This window comes from Tachysurus fulvidraco, chromosome 24 (assembly GCF_022655615.1).
Source record: "Tachysurus fulvidraco isolate hzauxx_2018 chromosome 24, HZAU_PFXX_2.0, whole genome shotgun sequence".
NCBI classification, from domain to species: domain Eukaryota; kingdom Metazoa; phylum Chordata; class Actinopteri; order Siluriformes; family Bagridae; genus Tachysurus; species Tachysurus fulvidraco.
Window position 1 is genome coordinate 17156389 of NC_062541.1, and position 23886 is coordinate 17180274.

The window sequence follows — 23886 nt, forward strand, 5'->3', positions numbered from 1 at the left end:
CAGGAATCATGAGACGTCCAAGCCTCCATGCTGGGGTTGACTAGAATCCAGAACTGGTGTTAACTGACCAAAACTGAAGTTCAAACAGATGCCATGATGATGGTGCTGAAATAATCCCAGTAATCTTTACAGTTATGGATTTGTTCTATAAATACTGAATAACCTCTTATGATACATTATAAACTAGATGTTGGAGCGTGTCTGTGTGCCGCAAACAAGATGGCGGTGCGGCAGTAGCTCGCAGCGGCCACTCCGGATGTCCTGCACTGTCTTTCTGTCTTTTTGTCTTGTCCTGCACTGTTTACACCAGGTTACACAGATGCACTTTATGTATCTAGGACTAACTTACTAAGTCCTTAAGCTCTGTCCTTGTTTTATGTAACACCATGATCCTGGAGAAACGTTGTCTCATGTCACTGTGTACTGTAACAGCTCTATATGGTTGTAATGACAATAAAAGCTTCTGGACTTGGATTTGTGTTCATTCAGCTACAAGAGCATTAGTGAGATCAGACACTGATGGTGTAAGAGTGAGGAGGTCTGGGGTTCAGTCGGTGTTCAGTGGGGTTGAGTCAGAGTCTGGGCTCAGTGCAGGACACTCGAGATCTTCCACTCCAACCTTCACACACCATGTCTTCATGGGACATTGTCATGTACACATATAATATGTATACAAGCTGAATGGGTCACTGTAGAGGTTCAATGCTAAAGTTATAAAATTAATCTGACTAACTAGAAGAAGGTAACTTACGCATGATCTCTCCGTCAGCTTTACATACACGCACAGTCATGGCCTGGCCATACTCCAGAGCTACCTGAGAATTCACCTCCTCCAATGTGACCTGGGAGGTGGTCACACAGAGACACAGAGACACAGAGACAGAGAGAGAGAGAGAGAGAGAGAGAGAGAGAGAGAGAGAGAGAGAGAGAGAGAGAGAGAGAGACAGAGACAGAGAGGGGGGGACAGAAAGACAGAGGGGGGGCAGACAGACAGAGAGGGGGGGCAGACAGACAGACAGACACAGAGAGGGGGGGCAGACAGACAGACAGACACAGAGAGGGGGGCCAGACATACAGACAGACAGACAGACAGACACAGAGAGGGGGGCAGACAGAGAGGGGTGGGGCAGACAGACAGAGAGAGGGGGGACAGACAGAGAGAGAGGGGGGCAGACAGACAGAGAGAGGGGGGAGACAGACAGAGAGAGGGGGGAGACAGACAGAGAGAGGGGGGAGACAGACAGAGAGAGGGGGGAGACAGACAGAGAGAGGGGGGAGACAGACAGAGAGAGGGGGGAGACAGACAGAGGGGGGGGAGACAGACAGAGAGAGGGGGGAGACAGACAGAGAGAGGGGGGAGACAGACAGAGAGAGGGGGGCAGACAGACAGAGAGAGGGGGGCAGACAGACAGAGAGAGGGGGGCAGACAGACAGAGAGAGGGGGGCAGACAGACAGAGAGAGGGGGGGAGACAGACAGAGAGAGGGGGGAGACAGACAGAGAGAGGGGGGAGACAGACAGAGAGAGGGGGGAGACAGACAGAGAGAGGGGGAGACAGACAGACAGACAGACAGACAGAGACACAGAGAGAGGGGGGCAGACAGACAGACAGAGAGAGGGGGGAAGACAGACAGAGAGAGGGGGGCAGACAGACAGAGAGAGGGGGGCAGACAGACAGACAGAGAGAGGGGGGAAGACAGACAGAGAGAGGGGGGCAGACAGACAGAGAGAGGGGGGAGACAGACAGACAGACAGACAGACAGACAGACAGACAGAGACACAGAGAGAGGGGGGCAGACAGACAGACAGAGAGAGAGACAGAAAGAGAGAGAGAGAGAGAGAGAGAGAGAGAGAGAGAGAGAGAGAGAGAGAGAGAGAGAGAGAATATGAACTAATATTTATTTCATTGTTACTGTTTATATTAAGAGAATTTCTTGTTCACAAACCTGAATCGGTAGATCACATAATAAAGGGTCTTGTACTATCAGAGCTAAACCTTCTTCAAAAATATCCAAAACCTCAGAGTGAGGCAGTGCCTCCTCATCCTCCTCTTCCTCCTCTTGCTGTTCTTCTTGTTTTAAAGTTTCCTCCATCTCCGTCTCCTGAACACCTTCTGTCTCCTCTGCCTTTACTTCACTGCTCATATTTCAGACCCTAATGAGTTTATAGGACCAAATGCAGCAGCGCTGCTGATTATTTATCAGGATGAAGAGGAGAAAATAATGAAGCTATATTTATGTTTTGGGGTCGTGTACTGGGGAAGAGATAGGACGGGACTACTTCCGGTTCTGTTCTGCTGAGTTAGCAATGATGATATATAATCAAACTGTAACACGCCACACAGCGACTCCCATAGAAACTCTCACTGTGTGTTTTACTATTAATTTGTCAATACGTTTAAAATAAACACAATCTCTACACACTAACCGAATCGTTAAAACAATCCGTTAACAAGTTCCGCTTTGTTTCTGGTCGAACTCAATAAGGTGGTGCACTATGCACTTCAGTATTAGCTGTGTAATTTTTCTCCAGATTTACTGAATAACGCGTTTGTCTGTGCGGTTTGTAGCAGACAGACAGACAGAGTGTGTGTGTGTTTTGTAGCAGACAGACAGAGTGTGTGTGTTTTGTAGCAGACAGACAGACAGAGTGTGTGTGTGTGTGTGTGTGTGTGTGCTTTGTAGCAGACAGACAGACAGAGTGTGTGTGTGTTTTGTAGCAGACAGACAGAGTGTGTGTGTGTGTTTTGTAGCAGACAGACAGAGTGTGTGTGTGTGTTTTGTAGCAGACAGACAGACAGAGTGTGTGTGTTTTGTAGCAGACAGACAGAGTGTGTGTGTGTGTGTGTGGGGGGTTTGTAGCAGACAGAGAAAATGCTTCTGTTTTGCCCAACGTGTGGAAACGTGTTGGTCGTAGAAGAGGGTCAGAGATGTTACAGATTCGCCTGTAATACGTGTCCTTATGTTCACAACATTACAAGGAAGGTACGTAGCGTGTGTGTGACAGAGAGTGAGCGTGAGACAGTGTGTGTGAGACAGAGTGTGTGAGAGAGTGTGAAACTGTGTGTGTACGAGAGACAGAGTGAGTGTGAGACAGAGAGATAGACAGAGAGACGGAGAGTTAGACAGATAGCTAGAGAGACAGACAGAGAGATAGACAGATGTTGACATGTAACATGGTGACGCAGTTGAAGTGTAATTTTTTTTAATGTGTTCAGGTCAACAACAGAAAGTATCCCAAGCTGAAAGAGGTGGATGATGTTCTTGGGGGTTCAGCCGCCTGGGAGAACGTGGATTCCACTGCAGGTATGTTCAAAACACACACAGCTGATGTAAGTAACATAGGTCCATGCTATATCCTTTCTGTGTCATGGGGAGAGATGTATCAGGTAGCAAATACACACACACACAGAGAGAGAGAGAGAGAGAGAGAGAGAGAGAGAAGCCAAACACATTTGGTTTTGTACAATCAATACGTTATTTTTTTCAAAAACTTCTATGAACTATGTATGAAAGTTTTTGACATTTTGATAACATGTTTGTTTACGGAGACTCTGTGACACACCCTGCAGATTTAAGGCCATCACTTTAGCTCCCTGGGATTAGCTTTTACTATTATTAAGGTTTATATATGATAGCTTGAGTAATGAATGTACAATCGGGTTCTTAATTACACACATGGACAAGATTTTGTGGCAGTGATGGTCAGGGGACAGATTTGTAGAGGATTTGATTAAGTTTGTTATTTTAGCAGCTCTGTATCACGGCGTACGAGACGAAATACATAGGTGCAGACATTCTGTTTTAATGAGATGATAACAGTAGTATTTGAAGCAGCTGAATAACATTTTTGTTTTCTTTTCTTTTTAGAAAAATGTCCAAAGTGTGAGCACGCAAGGGCTTATTTCATGCAAATACAGACCAGATCTGCTGATGAGCCCATGACTACATTTTACAAGTGCTGTAATCAGCAGTGTGGCCATCGCTGGAGAGACTGAGACAGTCCCAGTGCACCGCTGTGTCCCAGCCCTGCTCCTAGAGTCGTCTGTGTGTGTGTGTGTGCACAAAACACTTGGATGTGCAGAACTGGGAAAGTTGTGCTATGGACTGATCAAAGATACTTTGCTCCGTAAAGAACACATCGTATTCTCTTTAGGATCTATTTGTAATGTACCGAGGTGAAGGCTGATGTTTTGAGGACCCTGAAATGTCATTATTTTCTTTGTCTAACGGTAATCAAACCAATTCTTTTTATTTAAAGACACACTGAACTCTTTCTTCCCAGTTGATTCGATTAAAAGTGACAGAACCCATATGAGCGCAGAAGATACGAGTATTTTATTATTATTCTCAGAATAATAATTGTACAGTCAGTCAGTTTACATGACAATTCCAGTTCAGAAGATGTATTCTATTACAAACTACTGGTTTAGATCTAAAGGTCCTGGAACACAAGCTCTACATATATTCATTATATTCAGTCTTTCACAGCAAGAAGCCACATTGCAAAGCGTTGTAGGCCTATAAGGTTCAAAAGAAAGTTGCATTAAAGGGAATCAGCTCAAATTCAGAGGAGCATGCATACGCTTTTCATAATAGATTGTTTGCTTCGTGTTCGTGCCGATATCTAAATACTCAGAGACAGACCGACTGAAGGTGATGAAAGCTGGACAGGTCTGTAAAACAGTGTCTTTTAACGATAAAGAAATGACCTGCTTTCAGGGGGTTGGAAAACAGAGATGTTCCAGAAAGCCATCGTTTGATGATCACCACCTTCCTCAGGCACGCTCTTTCCTATCGATTGTATCAGAGTAAATGACGTAAAAGCCTGTGATTGAGCGGATGTCCTGAGCTGCATCACGTTTACCACGCTTTTCCAGGACTGGATTAATGTGAACGTGCACATGCACGTCGAGGCTCAGCAGCAACACCGAAGCACTTCACCGTACAGATGAAGGAACAGTAGAGTTATTTAGAACAACATTCACAGTTTGGTAAGACGGCAGACGCAGCAGTAGACGACGTACCTAGCTTCAAATGTAAGGATTATTTATTTATTATACAGGAGCATCGATGTGGATATTTGCATTATGTTTCTTTTAAAAATATTCATGTAAAATTGCACAATCAACACGACCGTGTACTAGAACCGAGTCTGATGAATCGCCTGAACGCAAAACTAGCCCTGATTACAAAAATGGCCGGAACGTTCTGTCGCTGTGAGAAGAGAACCGCGTGAGTGTCGGAGTGTAAAAGGAGCAACAACTAAACCCGGAATCCTTGGCCGTCATTTTTCACAGACACAGACATGAAAATCCTTCACATTAGCGTGCTAGTAGAATTCTACAGAACGTCAGAATTAAATCATTACAATAAAAATCATATCCACTCTGAAATGGACTTCAGTTCTACATCAGATCAAGTGACTTCACCACTAACCTAAAATCCTAAAGCACTTCCATGACAAGTAATAAATGCTTCCGTTTACAGTTATATAAAATGTACCGTCATCATCCCTTCTTTTTTTGCGTCTTCTAATTATCTAGTATATATATTTTTTAATTAATTTTGTAGTAGCGCTAACTCTAAGTCTTTTAAATAGTTATATACAGTCATTAGAGGATGAGCAGGTAGTAAAAACAAGAACAGAATGGAAATAGACGAGGGAATGAAGCGTGGAAAAGGGAAAGAGAAAAACAGCTTGTTGAGAGTGAGGTGTGAGTGCATCCAGGGTGAGAGAGCTGGGGGACGCTGCTGTTAGCAGATGCGCTTGTATGTGTAGATGTAGCCCTTGCAGTTGGGGCAAGTGTGCGTCACGTCCTTGAGTTCATCGAGCATACACGGGATCAAGCAGCAGCCGAGATCACAGCTGCAAAACATAAGGGGAGAAAAAAAACAACATTAAAGAGAGATCACATGAGCAGCAAAGAGCCTTCCTCATCATCATCATCATCATGCTGCATGGAGATTAAATCAGTCACAATGAAGCAGCTCAATAATCAGGTCCATCACAGCCGGACCCTCAGCTCAGGAAGGATTTATCTCAAAGCAGCTTTACAGAAATATATAAATACAGGATATAAGTGATCTAGATTTACCAGTTGATCCCTAATGAGGAAGTCGGAGGTGAGGATGGTGAGGGAAACCTCCCTGAGACTACATGAGGAAGAAACCATGAGACTTGTCATGAGGAACATCATCCTTATGTGGGAGACATCAGGTAAATCATTTTTTTAATTTCTTGGTGTTCATCTAGCGAACTTCACCTGGTCACTCAACACCAGCTCCATCACCAAGAAAGCCCAGCAGCATCTCTACCCGTCCATGTTCTACAGAGGGACCATTGAGATCATTCTGAGCAGCTGCATCACTGTCTGGTTTGGGAACTGCACCATCTCAGATCACAAGACCCTGCAGCGGACAGTGAGGACAGCTGAGAAGATCATTGGAGCCTCTCTTCCGTCTATCATGGACATTTACACCACACGCTGCATCCACAAAGCCAACAGCATTGTAGACGACCACACACTGTTCACCCCTCACACACCCCCCACACACTGTTCACCCCTCACAACCCTCACACACACTCTTCACCCCTCACAACCCTCACACACACTCTTCACCCCTCACAACCCTCACACACACTCTTCACCCCTCACAACCCTCACACACACTCTTCACCCCACACAACCCTCACACACACTCTTCACCCCACACACACACACTCTTCACCCCACACACACACACACACACACACTCTTCACCCCACCCAACACTCACACACACTCTTCACCCCTCACAACCCACACACACACTCTTCACCCCACACAACCCTCACACACACTCTTCACCCCACACAACCCTCACACACACTCTTCACCCCACACAACCCTCACACACACTCTTCACCCCACACAACCCTCACACACACTCTTCACCCCACACAACCCACACACACACACACAACACCCCACAAAACCCACACACACACACACTCTTCACCCCACACACACACACACACTCTTCACCCCACACACACACACACACACTCTTCACCCCACACACACCCTCACACCCACACACTCACCCAACACAACCCACACACACACACTCTTCACCCCACACACCCACACACACACTCTTCACCCCACACAACCCTCACACACACACTCTTCACCCCACACACACACACTCTTCACCCCACACACACACACACTCTTCACCCCACACACACACACTCTTCACCCCACACACACACACTCTTCACCCCACACACACACACTCTTCACCCCACACACACACACTCTTCACCCCACACACACACACTCTTCACCCCACACACACACACTCTTCACCCCCAACACCACACAGACACTCTCACCCCACACACACACACCTCTTCACCCCACCACACACAACTCTTCACCCCACACACCCACCTCTTCACTCACCCACACACACACACTCTTCAACCCCATACACACACACACTCCTTCACCCACACACACAGGCACACACATCTCTTCACCCCACACACACCACACACTCTTCACCCACACACACACACTCTTCATCAGCCCCACACACACACAATCTTCACCCCCCACACAACACAAACTCTTCACCCCCCACACACACACACACACACACTCTTCACCCACAACCACACACACACACACACACACTCTTCACCCCACACGACCACACACTTCACACCACACACACACACTCTTCACCCCCCACACCCCACACACACACTCTTCACCCCACACACACACACACTCTTCACCCCACACACACACACACTCTTCACCCCACACACACACACACTCTTCACCCCACACACACACACACTCTTCACCCCTCACACACACACACACACTCTTCACCCCACACACACACACACACACACACACTCTTCACCCCTCACACACACACACACACACACACACACACTTCACCCCTCACACACACACACACACACACACTCTTCACCCCACACACACACACACTCTTCACCCCTCACACCCCCCACACACACTGTTCACCCAACACAACCCTCACACACCCTCCTGACATTTGGGAAAAAGGTACTGAAGCATTCGGTCCTCACGACCAGACTGTGTAACAGTTTCTTTCTACAAGCCATCAGACTCCTTAACAGCTGAACCTGAACAGTTCTGAGCACCACACACACACACACACACTCACACACACACACGATTGACTGTATGGACTGCACTGATCTGCACCAAATACACACTCTTGCAATATACATCCATGTCTACAGCACCACCATATCCAACTGTTTACATGTTGTTCCTCACACTGTGTTTGCTCTTTACACACGCTGTCTTTCACATTACAGTCGATTGCTGTTTTGCACCACACTTTACATTGCCTCATGTAACTGCTGCTATAATACTAATGTGTTCATACTAATGTGTTCAGTATCTGCACATGCGATACTGATACATATACAGTATGGACATGCAGTATTTACACTGGGCGGCGCTGTTTTCGTGTATTGTCTTTTGTGTAATTTTTTTGTTCGCTCTGTCTTTTGTCTTGCTGTGTACACCAGGTTGCACAGATGCACTTTAGAAAAATAAGAATAATAATTAATTAATATATACAATTAAAGTTTCAGATTAATTACAAAATATTAACTTAAAATTTAAACTAATATATAACTATCCCTATCCCTAATGAGCAAGTCTGAGGTGAAGGTGGTGAGGAAAAACTCCCTGAGATGATATGAGGAAGAAACCTTGAGAGGAACCAGACTCAGAAGGGAACCTCATCCTCATTTGGGTGACATTCTACAGTAAATAGTGTAAATGTAAATAATGTCCTTTTATACAACAGTTTATAAAAGTGCAACCGAGAGCTCCTAAGGAACTCCTGAGCTCCGGAGTTCAGCACAGACCTGATTGCTGATAAAGACCAGACCATACAGCTCACACCTTTGTGTTATGTAGCACCCTGGTCCTAAAGAAACGTTGTCTCGTTTCACTGTGTACTGCGTCAGCTATATACGGTTGAAATGACAATAAAAGCTTCTTGAATTAAAGATCGCTGCCATGACAGATCCATGTACTTGCACCACAATGATGTTTCTGTAGGCTGCATATGTCACACTGACGTCCATGTGCCTCCCCAGTCCCAGGGTTTCCCAGGGTTTCCCCCTCCACCGGCTTGCCTTCTTATAGACATAGTTCATGTCTTTCCCAGGTAAACAGTCCAGACTCTCAATGTACTGCAAGAGAACTGCTCTAAGGCTCCGATGCTCACATGCGTGTTATAGGACCGTTCGATGGTGGAGCGTTTCCTCGCTGACCGGTCCGCAGCTGCACAACCCCATACAACAGAGTATGTGGTGCAGTGTGGTAGCTCAGAGGTTAAGGTGTTTGACTACTGATCGGAAGATCATTGGTTCGAATCCCAGGTCCACCAAGAGCAAGGCCCTTAACCCTCAATTGCTCATGTGTATAAACTGAAATAAAATAAAAAATGTAAATGTGTGTGTTGTGACACATTCTTCCTTTTGGACCAGACAGGAAACCCCTTGTTGCTCTCACACATGCTGACTATGAGACTTGATTGTTCACTTAGATAATTGATTTTTGTAGCTTTATTTTTGCAGAATTTGTGATTGAGCCGGTGAAATCACACACAAATGATGCTCCTGTGATGAAATGTCCTAGCAGTGAGACATATTTCTGTAAGAGTTGTACTCATGTTCCACACATGTATTGTAGAGGGTTGTAGCTGAATGTGTGTTGTGATGTCACATAACACATCTCGACCTGAATCTCTGTAGTTTACAAGCATTGCAAGTTCCTCCGAATATCACAGGGCTTTGATTTTGTGTCAAATTTCTGGAATTGAAAGATTTCATGAACTCTTGGGGGGGACTGTATAATATAACCCAGACCTATCCTTATTACGAGATAATCGAGGTTAGGAATGAAATCGAGGCACAGAAGCCTTTATAGTCACCACATACACATTAAAGCACAGGGGCAGATATGATACAGTGCCACTGGAGCAGAGAAAGTTAAGGGCCCAACAGTGGCAGCTTGGCAATGCCGGGGCTTGAACTCTGATCCTCTGAGCAACAACCCAGAGCCATAACCTTATGTGACCTTATTTGAGCATCAGATGATGATTTGAGCTGCTAGTGTTACTGAGATTTCTGAGGCTCATTCAAATGACAATATACCATGCACCCAATCCTTCCACTTACCCCACAAAGAAGCAGAACAGACAGAAGAGAGTGTTCATGAGGCCCACGTCATGGCTGATTCGTGTGATGATGGCCTGTTGGCAGTGAGGGCAGACCGTCTGCACCGGGGCTGACTGGAACATCTCACCCTGCAGCACAGTCACTGTAGCAGCTGTGCCCAGAGGACCGATCACTGTGGCCGTGTGTCCCACAGACGGGCCACAGTGACTAGGCCCTGGAGCAAACTGCCCTGGCATGGGGTGGGGGAAGTGTCCAGGAGGAGGGTGAAAGCCAGCTGAAAAACAGGAAGATGGGCAGAACAGCACAAATTCAAACATCATATTAAAATTGGGTTTAAGTGTGTGTGTGTGTGAGAGTCCACATCCACATGAATGCAGGACCCAAGGTTTCCCAGCAGAACATTGCCCAGAGCATCACACCGCCTCCTCCGGCTCACCTTCTTCCCACAGTGCATCCTGGTGCCGTCTCGTCCTCAGGTAAGTGACTCACACGTGATTTTCTGATGCTCACGTGTCCGTTGTAGGAGCTTTGGGTGGTGTACAGGAGTCAGCATGGTCATTCTGACACTCTGATGTTCTGTGTGATCTGACTCCTTTCTATCAGAGTCACCAGTCACTTTCTCAGCAGTTTGTGCTGCAGGAGCTCTTCTTCCTGCATCTTGGTGGCAGTTACCACAGCACACCTTCACGGGTCTCGAGAAGTCCATGCTTATTTGGCTATGGCTGTTTTAGGTAGAAGAAAGTAAACTTTGTGTGTTTAGTACAGCTACAGGTTGGGTCATGTGTAACACCTCAGTGTTAGAACGTCTGGGCTTTACACTGACAAGCTAAAAATGACAGATGAAGTAGATTAGGAATCAGTATATTACAAAAAGGTATATTTTTAAAGCACAGTGTTACACACACTCAGAAAGATTTACACGACTCAGTCTCCAGTTTAATAGATTATTTCATGGACGTTAATAGGAACTGGCCTCGACACGCGGACGTATTTTATTCTTCTGAACAGATAATCAGTGGGATTATTAACAGATAATCGGTCAGCATGTTAACACGGCTAATGACATGATTGTTTAGGAGGCATTTTGTTTTTCAGCCTTTAATTAGCATTGTATGTCCCTAAAGTGCTTAGATTTTTTTTTTCTTTTGGTCCTTTCGTTAGTAGTTTCTAAATTCTAAGACTTGGATGTACGATCCAGTGTATTTGTGCTACTGAACTTGTGAGCTTGTTAAACCGGTCAGTGTGCAGTCCTGTCTCTGTTGTTTAGTGTGTGACCAGGTTTCTTGTACACTGTGTTATGTCCTCATCTGCTTAATTTTATTCCATGTGTTTTATTCTGTCTATGTCGGTGGTGTTTTGGGTGTCTTTTGTGTCTGTTTCCTTTTTTCCCCCAGGCCCACCTTCGACTACGTCATGTTCCCATTCACAGTTATTATTGGAGGTTCACAGTTTTATACGCCATGCTCCACCTTTTCCCCGTGCTATTGGGTGAACGTGTTTCCGACGAGCACTTAAACCTCTTCAGCCTTCTGTCCTGCGTTTGAACTGTTGTGCACTGTGACTTACAGATGGTTTACTCTTGCGTTTGATCCTCTGCCTGTGATAGACCATGTTTTAACCTAGTTTCTGTGTTGGACTGCTCTGTTTTTATAGAATTTCTCTGTAAATATTACACACAAGTATCCACTTTTGTATCTACGGAGTGAGGGAAGGATGTGTAGTTAAAGTTTTCTTTTCTTCTGCGATAGGTTGGTCATCCGTTTGAGACAAACACAGTAGGACAGAACGACCTGACTGCACAAGGCTTCGGTGTGTGTGAGCTCTGGACTGTTCTCATGATTAGGGTTCTCAGTGTAATGAACATCAGCAGCAGCAGGTGGCAGGCTTACCATGCAGGTGTGGTATGGTCATAGGACCCTTACCTGGGACGTGTGGGGGCACGAAGCCAGGCTGCATGGTGGCCTCGTAAGGTGGAGGGCCATAGTCTGGAGGCAGCGGGTGTCCGTGTGGGGGTCCGCTCGTCACCGGGGCTGAGCCTGTTGTACAAATTAGCAACATCAGTGAACTGTTATTTATTAGGGACGACACACAACGCATTACACATCTTTTTATACTATTATTACAATACTATTTTTGTTTTCGCTCCTGATACATTCAGATACCATCCACAGGACGGACATCAGACAAGCGGCTTGTTAAAGGATTTTTAGTCCAAATGTAGTGTTTGTTTCGATCGATCGATAGATCGATCGATAGATACGATTAGATTAGATATTTAAAAATACATGAGAAAATAAACCTAAACACTAAGTAAACAAATAAATAAATGTTTAGTAAAAATATTTTAGTAATTAAGAAAATTATCCAACACAATTAATTAATTAGAAATATTTTCGATAGTAAAATTTTTAAAAGTATAACATTCTATAGCAAGCGCATTAAAAATCTATTTGTTTCAAATTCATTTGTGATTAAAAATAATTCTACACACCTTCTGGTTTTATAAATACTTCTTTAAAGGCTTAACTGAACAATACCCCTGTCTGATAATATAAAAAAAAACCAGGTCAGAGGCAGAAGAGTCCATCATGTGATCGTTTTGGTAATAAATTTCAATCTAGAAATATATATATTTTTTTTTATTTTTTTTTTCCTTCCACATTTTGTTTTTCTGGTGTTTATTTATAAATCATGAAGGTGTCAGGCTTTATTCTTCATATCTCAGATCAAAATTCCCTACTCACGTAGACTTCACAATCATGTTGATATATAAATAATGGAGTGTATATGTAAAGAAAAGAAGAAGAGCTTTACCAGAGACTGGAGGCTGTCCATTCTTTTCCTCTATAAGAGGGGCACTGGGGCCCCCAGGGTAGGGTGGCGGGGGGTCGTTGGACATGCTGCTGCTCAGGAGCTGGATTTAAATGGGATCAGATCACCCTCACGTTCTGAGAAATGACAAACAGGACAGTAATGTGTTCACTCTACTGACAACTCAAACAAGAAAAAGAAGTGTACGTAAAGAACTTGGATGATTCATATGATCGATTGAAAACTCCTGCACTCGACGCTCAGAAGACGGGGGCGGGGCTACCGGGTGCCGACGCTGGTTGCGACATTTAAAAAGTTCGAGGACACTCTAGTTGGCGCGATGTCTTACAAAATGCCTTTCATATCAGCCCCATGCACATTGTGTAGCATATCTGAACTACTGAACTCTTGCAATATCCCTGCACTACAATCTCCTCTCCCCTTCAGTCACAGCTCACAACCTTGGAGTAATCATGGAAAATCAACTGTGCTTTTCCTCGCATGTTGCTAATGTGACACGCTGATGTCGGTTCCTTCTCTAAAACATCAGAACGATTCGGCAATTTTTGTCCACACAGGCTGCTCAGGTACTTGTTTAGTCTCTTGTCATTTCAAGACTGGACTACTTTAACTCACTGCTGTCAGGTCTACCTATAAACACAATTTGTCCTCTGCGAATGATCCAAAATTCAGCTGCATGACTTGTTTTCAACCTGCTGAAGTTCTCCTCACTGGCTTCTCGTAGCTGAACACATCAGATTCACAACACCGATGCTTGCCTACAAAGCTGCTTATCACTTATCACTCCTCACACTCCTCCACTGGTCCCACCATCTCTCAGGGTAAGAGGGACGTATACAGCAAGACTCTCCTCTGTTCTATCACCGAGGTGGTGAAATGAATTTCCTCTAGATGTCTGAACAGCTGAGACACTGGATATCGTCAAATGACGGGTGAAGACCTGCCTCTTACTGAAACACTTCAACACTTCTTCTCTGTTTGTTGTATGTTTATTTTAAAAAACTACCAAAAAAAACCTTGACACAGTTTGATGGTGTCCTAAGTCTGTAACCTAGTGAACCAGTGTTAATATATTCATCGACAGAGACTCAAAAGCACTTTTGTACGTTGCTCTAACAACTGTATGTTATAAATGTAAATGTGATGTAAATGTAAACATCTCTGACACGGAGCAGAACTGTTTGTAGTCGGTTCAGGTAATCCGTTCATCTAGCAGCACAAAGTCATTATTTACTAACTTGAACTTTAACTAACAAGAATCTCCCAAAAGATGGACTGATAGTGAAACCCTTAGCTAGCAAGACATTATTTTTTAACCCTTATCAGCGCAGCCTAGATTTATCTCATATCTCACTGTGCAACTGAAGGTTAAGGGCCTTGAATCCCAACACATGAAGCTGTAAGAATCTCTGAGACAAACAGCAAGGAAGGAAATCTATATCAATCACTTGACCTTGCTATTTATTACCTTGTTTGAAGGTCTTGAGATCAAGGATCTCGTATATTTGTTGAAACTCGGGTAAAACTGTCTCTGTCCCTACAAGGGACCCTACAAGGACTCTGGACATATATTTCTGGATGCCACTCGAGACCTATACATTTAAATTGTTCCATAATGAGGAAGTTAGAGATGAGAGTTGTGACAAAAACCTCCCTGAGACCTCATCCTCGTGTGACCCATCTAAATGTGCAGCTCATTCTGGTTCGAAGATGAAGTCTGTCTTGTTAAAGTGATGAAGAACTGATCACCGATGGAAGCTCCAGTACAACACTGTTCATATTGACTGTGGTTCCAAGTCATCTCCATGGTTTCTAATGGAGGTTTTACCATCCATCTTCAGGAACCGTAAGTAGAACATCACTCTGACTACTGTTTTAAAATGTATTTCAGCAAGCACAATAATATAATACTGTAATTTAGCTTGAAATACTGTCTGGGTAGAGTAATTATAACAAATTAAAAATATATTCTGACTGAACAGATTTGAAAACACCTTGTACTCTGTATTGTATTGTATCATGTTGAATTGTATCATGTGAATGACTGCAGCAAACCTATAATGAGATTTTCTACCATTCTTCCTGTTTATCTGGAACTTGGAGGACCAGAAAGCTGAGATCTGAGTTCTGTTTATAGTGTTGTGAGGGTTTAGGAAGTATGAAAGCAAAAAAAACAGATCTAGCCAGTAAAATGTCTTCTACCAAACACATGGAAGTTTCTAAACAGACAAGATGTTCACCCTGGAGCTCCTACACTGCCTCTGCTCCTTCTACCAGTTTAAACCATTTCCAACCCAGTTCACAGACCCACTGCACTATACACTCCATCATTCAAAGTCGAATTAGAATTTCCTCTGAAAACAACAGTAAAGAGAAGTTACACTAAATGGCTTAAAGTTTAGGTTCTTAAACATTTCGATCCAGATTTATTCCCTCTTCTGTTCTGTGAAGACTTTCCACTAGATGTTGGAGTGAGTCTGTGTGGGTTTGTGTTCATTCAGCTACAAGAGCATTAGTGAGATCAGACAGTGATGGTGTAAGAGTGAGGAGGTCTGGGGTTCAGTCGGTGTTCAGTGGGGTTGAGTCAGAGTCAGGGCTCAGTGCAGGACACTCGAGATCTTCTGTGGTATATAGTATAGTGTTATTTGTGTGTGTACTTTTGAGAGTCACAAACAGCTGGACCCAAATGCCTTGTGTGTGTCAACACACCACACCTGGCCAATAAACCTGCTTCTGATTCTGATTAATGCAGCTTTGTGCACAGGGGCATTGTCATGATGGAACAGGGGTCGAGTCTCTGAGTTCCAGTGAAGAGAAACTGTACAGCTATAGCGTACAAAAACGTTATGGACAAAACTGTGGTAACCGTCTGAGCCGTTCTGGACAATACTGTGGTAACAGTCTGAGCCATTCTGGACAATACTGTAGTAACAGTCTGAGCCGTTCTGGACAATACTGTAGTAACAGTCTGAGCCGTTCTGGACAATACTGTAGTAACAGTCTGAGCCGTTCTGGACAATACTGTGGTAACAGTCCGAGCCGTTCTGGACAATACTGTGGTAACAGTCCGAGCCGTTCTGGACAAAACTGTGGTAACAGTCCGAGCCGTTATGGACAAATCTGTGGTAACAGTCCGAGCCGTTCTGGACAAAACTGTGGTAACAGTCCGAGCCGTTCTGGACAAATCTGTGGTAACAGTCCGAGCCGTTCTGGACAAATCTGTGGTAACAGTCCGAGCCGTTCTGGACAATACTGTGGTAACAGTCCGAGACGTTCTGGACAATACTGTGGTAACAGTCCGAGACGTTATGGACAAAACTGTGGTAACAGTCCGAGACGTTATGGACAAAACTGTGGTAACAGTCCGAGACGTTATGGACAAAACTGTGGTAACAGTCCGAGACGTTATGGACAAAACTGTGGTAACAGTCCGAGACGTTATGGACAAAACTGTGGTAACAGTCCGAGACGTTATGGACAAAACTGTGGTAACAGTCCGAGACGTTATGGACAAAACTGTGGCAACAGTCCGAGACGTTATGGACAAAACTGTGGCAACAGTCCGAGACGTTATGGACAAAACTGTGGTAAGAGTTGTGGACAATACTGTGGTAACAGTCTGAGACGTTATGGAAAATACTGTGGTAACAGTCCAAGACGTTATGGACAAATCTGTGGTAACAGTCGTGGACAATACTGTGGTAACAGTCTGAGCCATTATGGACAAAACTGTGGTAAGAGTGTGAGACGTTATGGACAAAACTGTGGTAACAATCCAAGACGTTATGGACAAAACTGTGGTAACAGTCCGAGAAGTTATGGACAAATCTGTGGTAACAGTCCGAGACGTTATGGACAAATCTGTGGTAACAGTCCGAGCCGTTCTGGACAATACTGTGGTAACAGTCCGAGCCGTTCTGGACAATACTGTGGTAACAGTCCGAGCCGTTCTGGACAATACTGTGGTAACAGTCTGAGCCGTTATGGACAAAACTGTGGTAACAGTCCGAGACGTTATGGACAAAACTGTGGTAACAGTCCGAGACGTTATGGACAAAACTGTGGTAACAGTCCGAGACGTTATGGACAAAACTGTGGTAACAGTCCGAGACGTTATGGACAAAACTGTGGCAACAGTCCGAGACGTTATGGACAAAACTGTGGTAAGAGTTGTGGACAATACTGTGGTAACAGTCTGAGACGTTATGGAAAATACTGTGGTAACAGTCCAAGACGTTATGGACAAATCTGTGGTAACAGTCGTGGACAATACTGTGGTAACAGTCTGAGCCATTATGGACAAAACTGTGGTAACAGTCCGAGACGTTATGGACAAATCTGTGGTAACCGTCCGAGACGTTATGGACAAATCTGTGGTAACAGTCCGAGACGTTATGGACAAAACTGTGGTAACAGTACAAGACGTTATGGACAAAACTGTGGTAACAGTCCGAGACGTTATGGACAAAACTGTGGTAACAGTACAAGACGTTATGGACAAAACTGTGGTAACAGTCCGAGACGTTATGGACAAAACTGTGGTAACAGTCTGTAATTTGTAATCTCACTCCAAACACATTAGCAATCACCACAACCCTGAATTTTGTAACCATGTTTATGTAAACACTTGCTTTGACAGCTGTAGTGCCACAACGTGAAAATAATATTCAGTTTGCAGAACGTCTTAAAATACAAAGACCACCGGCTAGTTAGCAGGTTAGCATACAGCTATGGAGGATTAGTGATTAGTCACCTAGCTAACGCCACTGATGTAAAGCCCAAGAGAGCCACGCCCACAAATGAACACAGCCAGCTAGCGTAACAGTATTAAACTCCAGATATATTATATATATATACACACAACACAACCCACACTAGCTCCCACTACACAACCCACACACTAGCTCCCACTACACTACACAACACAACCCACACTAGCTCCACTACACATCCCACACACTAGCTCCCACTACACAACCCACACACTAGCTCCCACTACACAACCCACACACTAGCTCCCACTACACAACCCACACACTAGCTCCCACTACACAACCTACACACTAGCTCCACTACACAACCTACACACTAGCTCCCACTACACTACACAACACAACCCACACTAGCTCCACTACACAACCCACACTAGCTCCCACTACACTACACAACACAACCCACACTAGCTCCACTACACATCCCACACACTAGCTCCACTACACAACCCACACTAGCTCCACTACACTACACAACACAACCCACACTAGCTCCACTACACATCCCACACACTAGCTCCACTACACATCCCACACACTAGCTCCACTACACAACCCACACACACTAGCTCCCACTACACAACCCACACACACTAGCTCGCTCCACTACACAACCCACACACACTAGCTCGCTCCACTACACAACCCACACACACTAGCTCGCTCCACTACACAACCCACACACACTAGCTCGCTCCACTACACAACCCACACACAAGCTCCACTACACAACAACACACACACTAGCTCCACTACACAACACAACAACACACACACTAGCTCCACTACACAACACAACAACACACACACTAGCTCCACTACACAACACAACAACACACACACAAGCTCCACTACACAACACACACACACTAGCTCCACTACACAACACACACACACTAGCTCCACTACACAACACACACACACTAGCTCCACTACACAACACACACACACTAGCTCCACTACACAACACACACTCTGTCTAGTATTGATTTGAAACGTAGCATAAGAGACTCCCTCAGACTAGCCAAGTAAACAAGCTGATACACTGCAGTCATTTAGAAATAAATAAATAAACGAATGAATGGATGGATGGATGAATGAAGAGGTAGATATGATAAATAAATAACGGCTGTGCTGATGATGTGAGCTAACTCAGGCCAGTGACAGGGATTAGACACGCTCTTCACTCCCACACAAAAATACTAGCAAATTATTGATCATAAATAATATTAGTGATGATGTTCAGTTACCTGAGGTGTATCTGAGCTAAGACACTTTGGCTCAGTGAAGTTAGCGAAGTCGTTCAGTAGCTAGCCGTTAGCTCATCTGCAATAACATTCACCGCTGGGAATGGAGGATCTGACGTAACGAGGGAGAGAGAGAGGGAGGGAGGGGGAGAGAAGAGGAGAGAGCGGGAGGGAGGGATAGAGAAGGGGGAGGGAGGGAGGAAGCGAGAGGGAGGGAGGGAGGAAGCGAGAGGGAGGGAGGGAGGGAGGGAGGGGGTAGAGAGAGAGGGGAGAGAAAGAGTGACAGAGGGAGAGTGGGGAGAGCATGGGGGGGTGTTGGGAGTGAGCTCTAGTATCAGTCGGTTTTATATACAGCTTTATTTTATCTGGATTCTAGAAATCGTATCAAACTTACATGATGTTCTTCACACTGTTTTTGTTCTTTACGCATTACAGCTGATTGCTCTTTTGCACAATACATTACATCTATAATACTAGTGTGTTCATTCCATATTGTCCTACACGGTCTTGTCTGTCTTGTTTGTCTTGTCCGTCTTGTCCTGCACTGTTTGCACCAGGTTACACAGATGCACTTTATGTATCTAGGACTAACTTACTAAGTCCTTAAGCTCTGTCCTTGTTTTATGTAACACCATGATCCTGGAGAAACGTTGTCTCATGTCACTGTGTACTGTAACAGCTCTATATGGTTGTAATGACAATAAAAGCTTCTGGACTTGACTATATTGACTATATAGTCAGTCACATCTGTTAAGTGCTTCTTCCCCAAACTGTTACCACAATTTTGTCTATAACGTCTCTGTACGCTGTAGCTTTAGAGTTTCCCTTCACTGGAACTCAGAGACTTGACCCCTGTTCCATCATGACAATGTCCCTGTAAAAAACAAAGCAAAGAGCTCCATGAAGACATGGTATGTGAAGGTTGGAGTGGAAGATCTCGAGTGTCCAGCAGGTTCTCCTGGTATCCTGTGCAATCGATTAAATCATTTCATTTTTTGCATATTACAATATGTGCACCAATATCAGAGATCAGAATCAGAAGGAGCTTTCTTGCCAAGTATGTTTGCACATACAAGGAATTTGTTTTAGTGTCCTACACTTCCAGTACACAGATATAAAAACACACAGACGATAAAAATAAGATGAGAATAAAAAATTAATAAATAAAAATACACATATGTAAATACAAATTGACAAAAAAATAAAAATTGAATTGGAAAATAAATAAATTGTACTTATAGTTGTGCTATAGACGATAGAATGAAATAGAATAGAATAGAATGAGATGTAGGGATGTACTAGGATAGAGGTGGTAACAAAAAATATAAGATTATTGCACATTGTTATTACGTAATCGGGGAGCATTTAACTGTTCATGAGGTAGATCGGATGTGAGAAATTCAAAGCGATTTTCACTCTGGATATATACAGTTCCTGGAGCAACAATAATCCTCTCAGCAGTCCGAACCTTTCTCTGAAGTCTTCTGATGTCTGATTTCGTAGCTGAGCCAAAACAGACAGTTACTGATGTGCACAAAACAGATTTGATGATGGCTGACTAGAACTGTTTCAGCAGGAACTACATCCTTTGTTGGGCCCTTTTTTACAATGGTGTTGGTGTGTGTCTCACTTCAGGTCCTGGGATATGGTATAGCCCGGGAACTTGAATGCCTTCACTGCAGCCACAGTGCTGTCCATGATGGTGAGTGTGGGAGGAGTACAGAGGGGATTCTTCTGAAGTCCATAATCATCTCCACTGTTTTGATAGTCTTGAGCTCCAAGTTGTTGTGACTGCACCAGACAGCCAGCTCTTTAACCTCCTGTCTGTAGGCAGACTCGTCTACATCCTTGGTGAGGCCGAAGACTGTAGTGTAAGACTTCAGGAGCTTGACAGAGTGGTCATTAGAGGTGCAGTCGTTAGTAAACAGGGAGAAGAGCAGTGAGGAAAGAACACAACCTTGAGGGGCACCAGTGTTGGTGGAGCGGCTGTTTGACATGAATTTTTCTCCAGTCTCACTAGCTGCTGCCTATCTGTCAGAAGGCTGGTGATCCATTGACAGATAGAGCTAGGAACAGATAGCTGGGTTAGTTTGGTCTGGAGGAGTGTTGGAATGATGGTGTCGAAGGCTGAAGTGAAATCTACAAACAGGATCCTCACAAGTCCCTGATTTATTCAGGTGTTGCAGGATGTGAAGCAGTTCCAAGTTTTCTGCATCATCCATGGACCTGTTTGCTTGACAAGCAAACTGAAAAGGGTCAGGTGACGTCTTTCAGATAAGCCAGAACCAGTTTTTTGAACGACTTCATGATGCCAGGCATCAGTGCCACAGGTCTGTAGTTGTTAGTTGTTATCTTTGGGACAGGGATGTTGGTTGAGCGTTGAAGATCTGTGTGAAGATGGGGGGCAGCTGGTCAACACAGGATTTCAGACAGGCTGGTGTCACACCGACTGGGCCTGGTGCCTTTCTAAGTTTGTTCTTTCTGAAGACCTGGTGCACATCATCTTCCCTGATCTGGAGCACAGGAGAGAGGGAAAGTAATCGATGTCTAGGTGTATCCAAGTACAAGCCAAACCTGATAGTCTAATTAATTTCAGGATTGCAGACTAATTATACAGGTGGAATCAGGTGTGGCTCATGGCAGAGTGGAAAAATATCCTAGGCACACTGTTTTTATATAAATATTGTCTGATAATTTAATGGCTTCTGTGTGTTTTTCACAAAGCCTGGATCAACCTACCCATCAATCTCCTTAGAAATGGGTGTAAAAAAAAAAATTCAGACACAAAGACAGTTGTAGGACGATCAGATATCAGCAGTGCTAACTCACTGGCACGATTTCTGACCTCCTCTTTGTCTTTTTCTAACTGGCCTAATGTGTCTGATCCAGAATGTCACTCTTCTCTTAAGTGCTTTAGTAAAAATCTCTTTTCCAGTTTTGCTGAGAGAAGACAAGACAAAATCTACACCTCACGACATCCTTATACTGATTCTCCGTGGGTGGATTTTTCCACAGATGTCGAGTTTATTTATGTAGTTGAGGAAGGAAATAATCTAGCTCTGGAGCAGTAATGCTTCAGGCAATCAGTTTGACTATCCTTCCACAACGTAGCAGCCATCTGGTATTCGCATCACATCCTGTAAATATGCAGGCACAGGCTTCACTATTGCAGTGAAGCCTGTGAAAGGTTCCATTTCTACCCTTCTAACAATAGGGGCAGGTTAATATTACACAAATACCTTTTTCTGTGCATGCACATACAGTATGTGCCATCATGACATAAAGTCACTTAATGGTACAAACTAATTAAAAATTATTCATCAACCAGCGTTCCCTTTCTTCACTAATGCAGTCCAGTACCCAGAGAGAGCTGATGTGGTGCAGTATTTAATTCCAACCAGCAGAAGCAACACCTGATAGTCATGAGTGACTGATTAGTCAGGCGCAGTCCTTGGTGTGGCTCCTGCTCAATCCTGCACCTACACCTAAAGTTTCTGGAGAAGATTACACATCCCTGATCCAGACTGGTGTAGACGCCGGATTAGTCCCGATGCAAAAGATCAGTGACGAGTGATTACACAGGCTGAAACGTTCCCTGGTGTTTATATGTTTCAGCCCATGCTGCTCATTCAGCTGTGATGTGTCATAAGTTTTTTTCCCAAACGTTAATAACCAAAATGCTCTTGAAGGAGAAGCTAAAAGGAGATATTTTACACAATGTTCAGTCAAAGCATGACAAAGGCAATCTACAGGGCCATAATTTTAATGTATAAATTTTTTTAATGTACAACTTTTCAGTCATTTCATATCTGCCTTTAAGTGTGCGTTCATGTGACATCAACCAATTTTTTGTTGAGCTACTGACAGGGGCGTCGTAAGTGGGGGTAAAAGGGTGACTGAGTACATAGGGCCCTGGCATGTGAGGGGCCCTCGACGATCATTTTATAATTTGTATTAATGTTATTATTTTATTATCTGCGTGATCTATTTGACAGTCGCACTTATGTGCTACTTCTAGTTCTCCGCTGCTTTGACACGAATCTACGTAGACCCCTCCCACCTCGAGCGTGCATGCAGCAATGAGTGAGGGATGTGAGGGATAGTAGAGAGTGCGTGGACTTGGTGGATGATACAGGGGGGTTTGTTAGTGTTCTCACAAACGATACTCGCGCTGCCGTTGCACATGATGTCAAAACCAAAATCTGGCTATCATAAAAGAAAGGAGAGTAAAATAAATGCTTGCTAAGTTGCTGCACAATTGTCTCCAAGCATGTGATAAATGTTCTTATCATACTACTAAACTCTGAAGTAACACGAAAAGTGTGAGAAGTATTCTTAGAGATGTGGTCCAACATTTTACATGAATAATTGTATATATAATTGTAAACTGGCAAAGTATGAAAGAATTATAAAAATTAAGCACATAACACTCTGTTCCAGAAACAGCCACAGAAAGTGAACTGCGATTTTTTATAAAAAGATACTGAGTTGTTCCATCTATTTTAAAGGTTAGGACATATTATGATCAAAATATGATATGCAGTGCTGCTGCATTGACATGAATGTAAATAACACGTTGTTATACTATTTTATACATGATATACTTCAATGCTGTAAGGCAGTAATTCACAAGTGGTTACTAAATCACTGAATCATGTCCTGTCTATAGTCATGCAAATTTTAATATACTAATTGCTATTCATTTTACATTATAATTTAAAAAAAAAGTGAAATAGGGGCCCCCACACAGTATCTTTGCATAGGGCCCACGATCCTGTGCTACACCCC

At 44.0% G+C, this 23886-nt stretch overlaps 3 protein-coding genes across 5 annotated transcripts in view; 1 reads left to right on the top strand and 2 right to left on the bottom strand.

The window, feature by feature from the left end:
• Positions 1-2293, bottom strand: part of snrnp25 (small nuclear ribonucleoprotein 25) — an 8525-nt gene extending 6232 nt beyond the window's left edge. Inside the window, exons 1-2 of the mRNA XM_027142947.2 lie at positions 1946-2293; positions 752-842 (exon numbers count right to left, since the gene is read on the bottom strand). Of these exons, the coding sequence (XP_026998748.2) occupies positions 752-842; positions 1946-2143 (289 nt within the window). The 5' untranslated portion in view covers positions 2144-2293. The remainder of the gene's footprint in view (positions 1-751; positions 843-1945) is intronic.
• A 453-nt stretch (positions 2294-2746) lies between these two features.
• Positions 2747-4311, top strand: polr3k (polymerase (RNA) III (DNA directed) polypeptide K). The gene is made up of 3 exons (XM_047808231.1): positions 2747-2983; positions 3217-3304; positions 3869-4311. Exons 1-3 carry the CDS (start codon positions 2873-2875, stop codon positions 3994-3996), a joined length of 327 nt encoding a protein of 108 aa, XP_047664187.1. The 5' UTR covers positions 2747-2872; the 3' UTR covers positions 3997-4311.
• Positions 4312-4313: 2 nt separating this feature from the next.
• On the bottom strand, positions 4314-19634 carry cdip1 (cell death-inducing p53 target 1). 3 transcript variants are annotated; one of them, XM_047808230.1, is made up of 6 exons: positions 19493-19634; positions 19102-19210; positions 13062-13195; positions 12137-12283; positions 10248-10521; positions 4314-5867 (listed from the first exon to the last, which is right to left on the bottom strand). In XM_047808230.1, exons 3-6 carry the CDS (start codon positions 13144-13146, stop codon positions 5756-5758), a joined length of 618 nt encoding a protein of 205 aa, XP_047664186.1. In that variant the 5' UTR covers positions 13147-13195; positions 19102-19210; positions 19493-19634; the 3' UTR covers positions 4314-5755. The 3 variants fall into 3 exon arrangements, with proteins under 3 accessions (XP_047664186.1, XP_047664185.1, XP_026998746.1); XM_047808229.1 differs by lacking the exon at positions 19493-19634 and having other exon boundaries at positions 19102-19255; XM_027142945.2 differs by lacking the exon at positions 19493-19634 and having other exon boundaries at positions 12170-12283; positions 19102-19253.
• Positions 19635-23886: the final 4252 nt, after the last annotated feature.

Excerpts from the sequence above, each read along its gene's own strand:
- cdip1 (XM_047808230.1), bottom strand. The coding sequence starts at position 13,146 with ATGTCCAACGACCCCCCGCCACCCTACCCTGGGGGCCCCAGTGCCCCT. Across the intron at positions 12,284-13,061 it reads TGGACAGCCTCCAGTCTCTG|GCTCAGCCCCGGTGACGAGC; the intron begins GTAAAGCTCTTC and ends TTTGTACAACAG. Across the intron at positions 5,868-10,247 it reads CTGTTCTGCTTCTTTGTGGG|CTGTGATCTCGGCTGCTGCT; the intron begins GTAAGTGGAAGG and ends TATGTTTTGCAG.
- polr3k (XM_047808231.1), top strand. The coding sequence starts at position 2,873 with ATGCTTCTGTTTTGCCCAACGTGTGGAAACGTGTTGGTCGTAGAAGAG. Across the intron at positions 2,984-3,216 it reads TTCACAACATTACAAGGAAG|GTCAACAACAGAAAGTATCC; the intron begins GTACGTAGCGTG and ends TAATGTGTTCAG. Across the intron at positions 3,305-3,868 it reads GAACGTGGATTCCACTGCAG|AAAAATGTCCAAAGTGTGAG; the intron begins GTATGTTCAAAA and ends TTTTCTTTTTAG.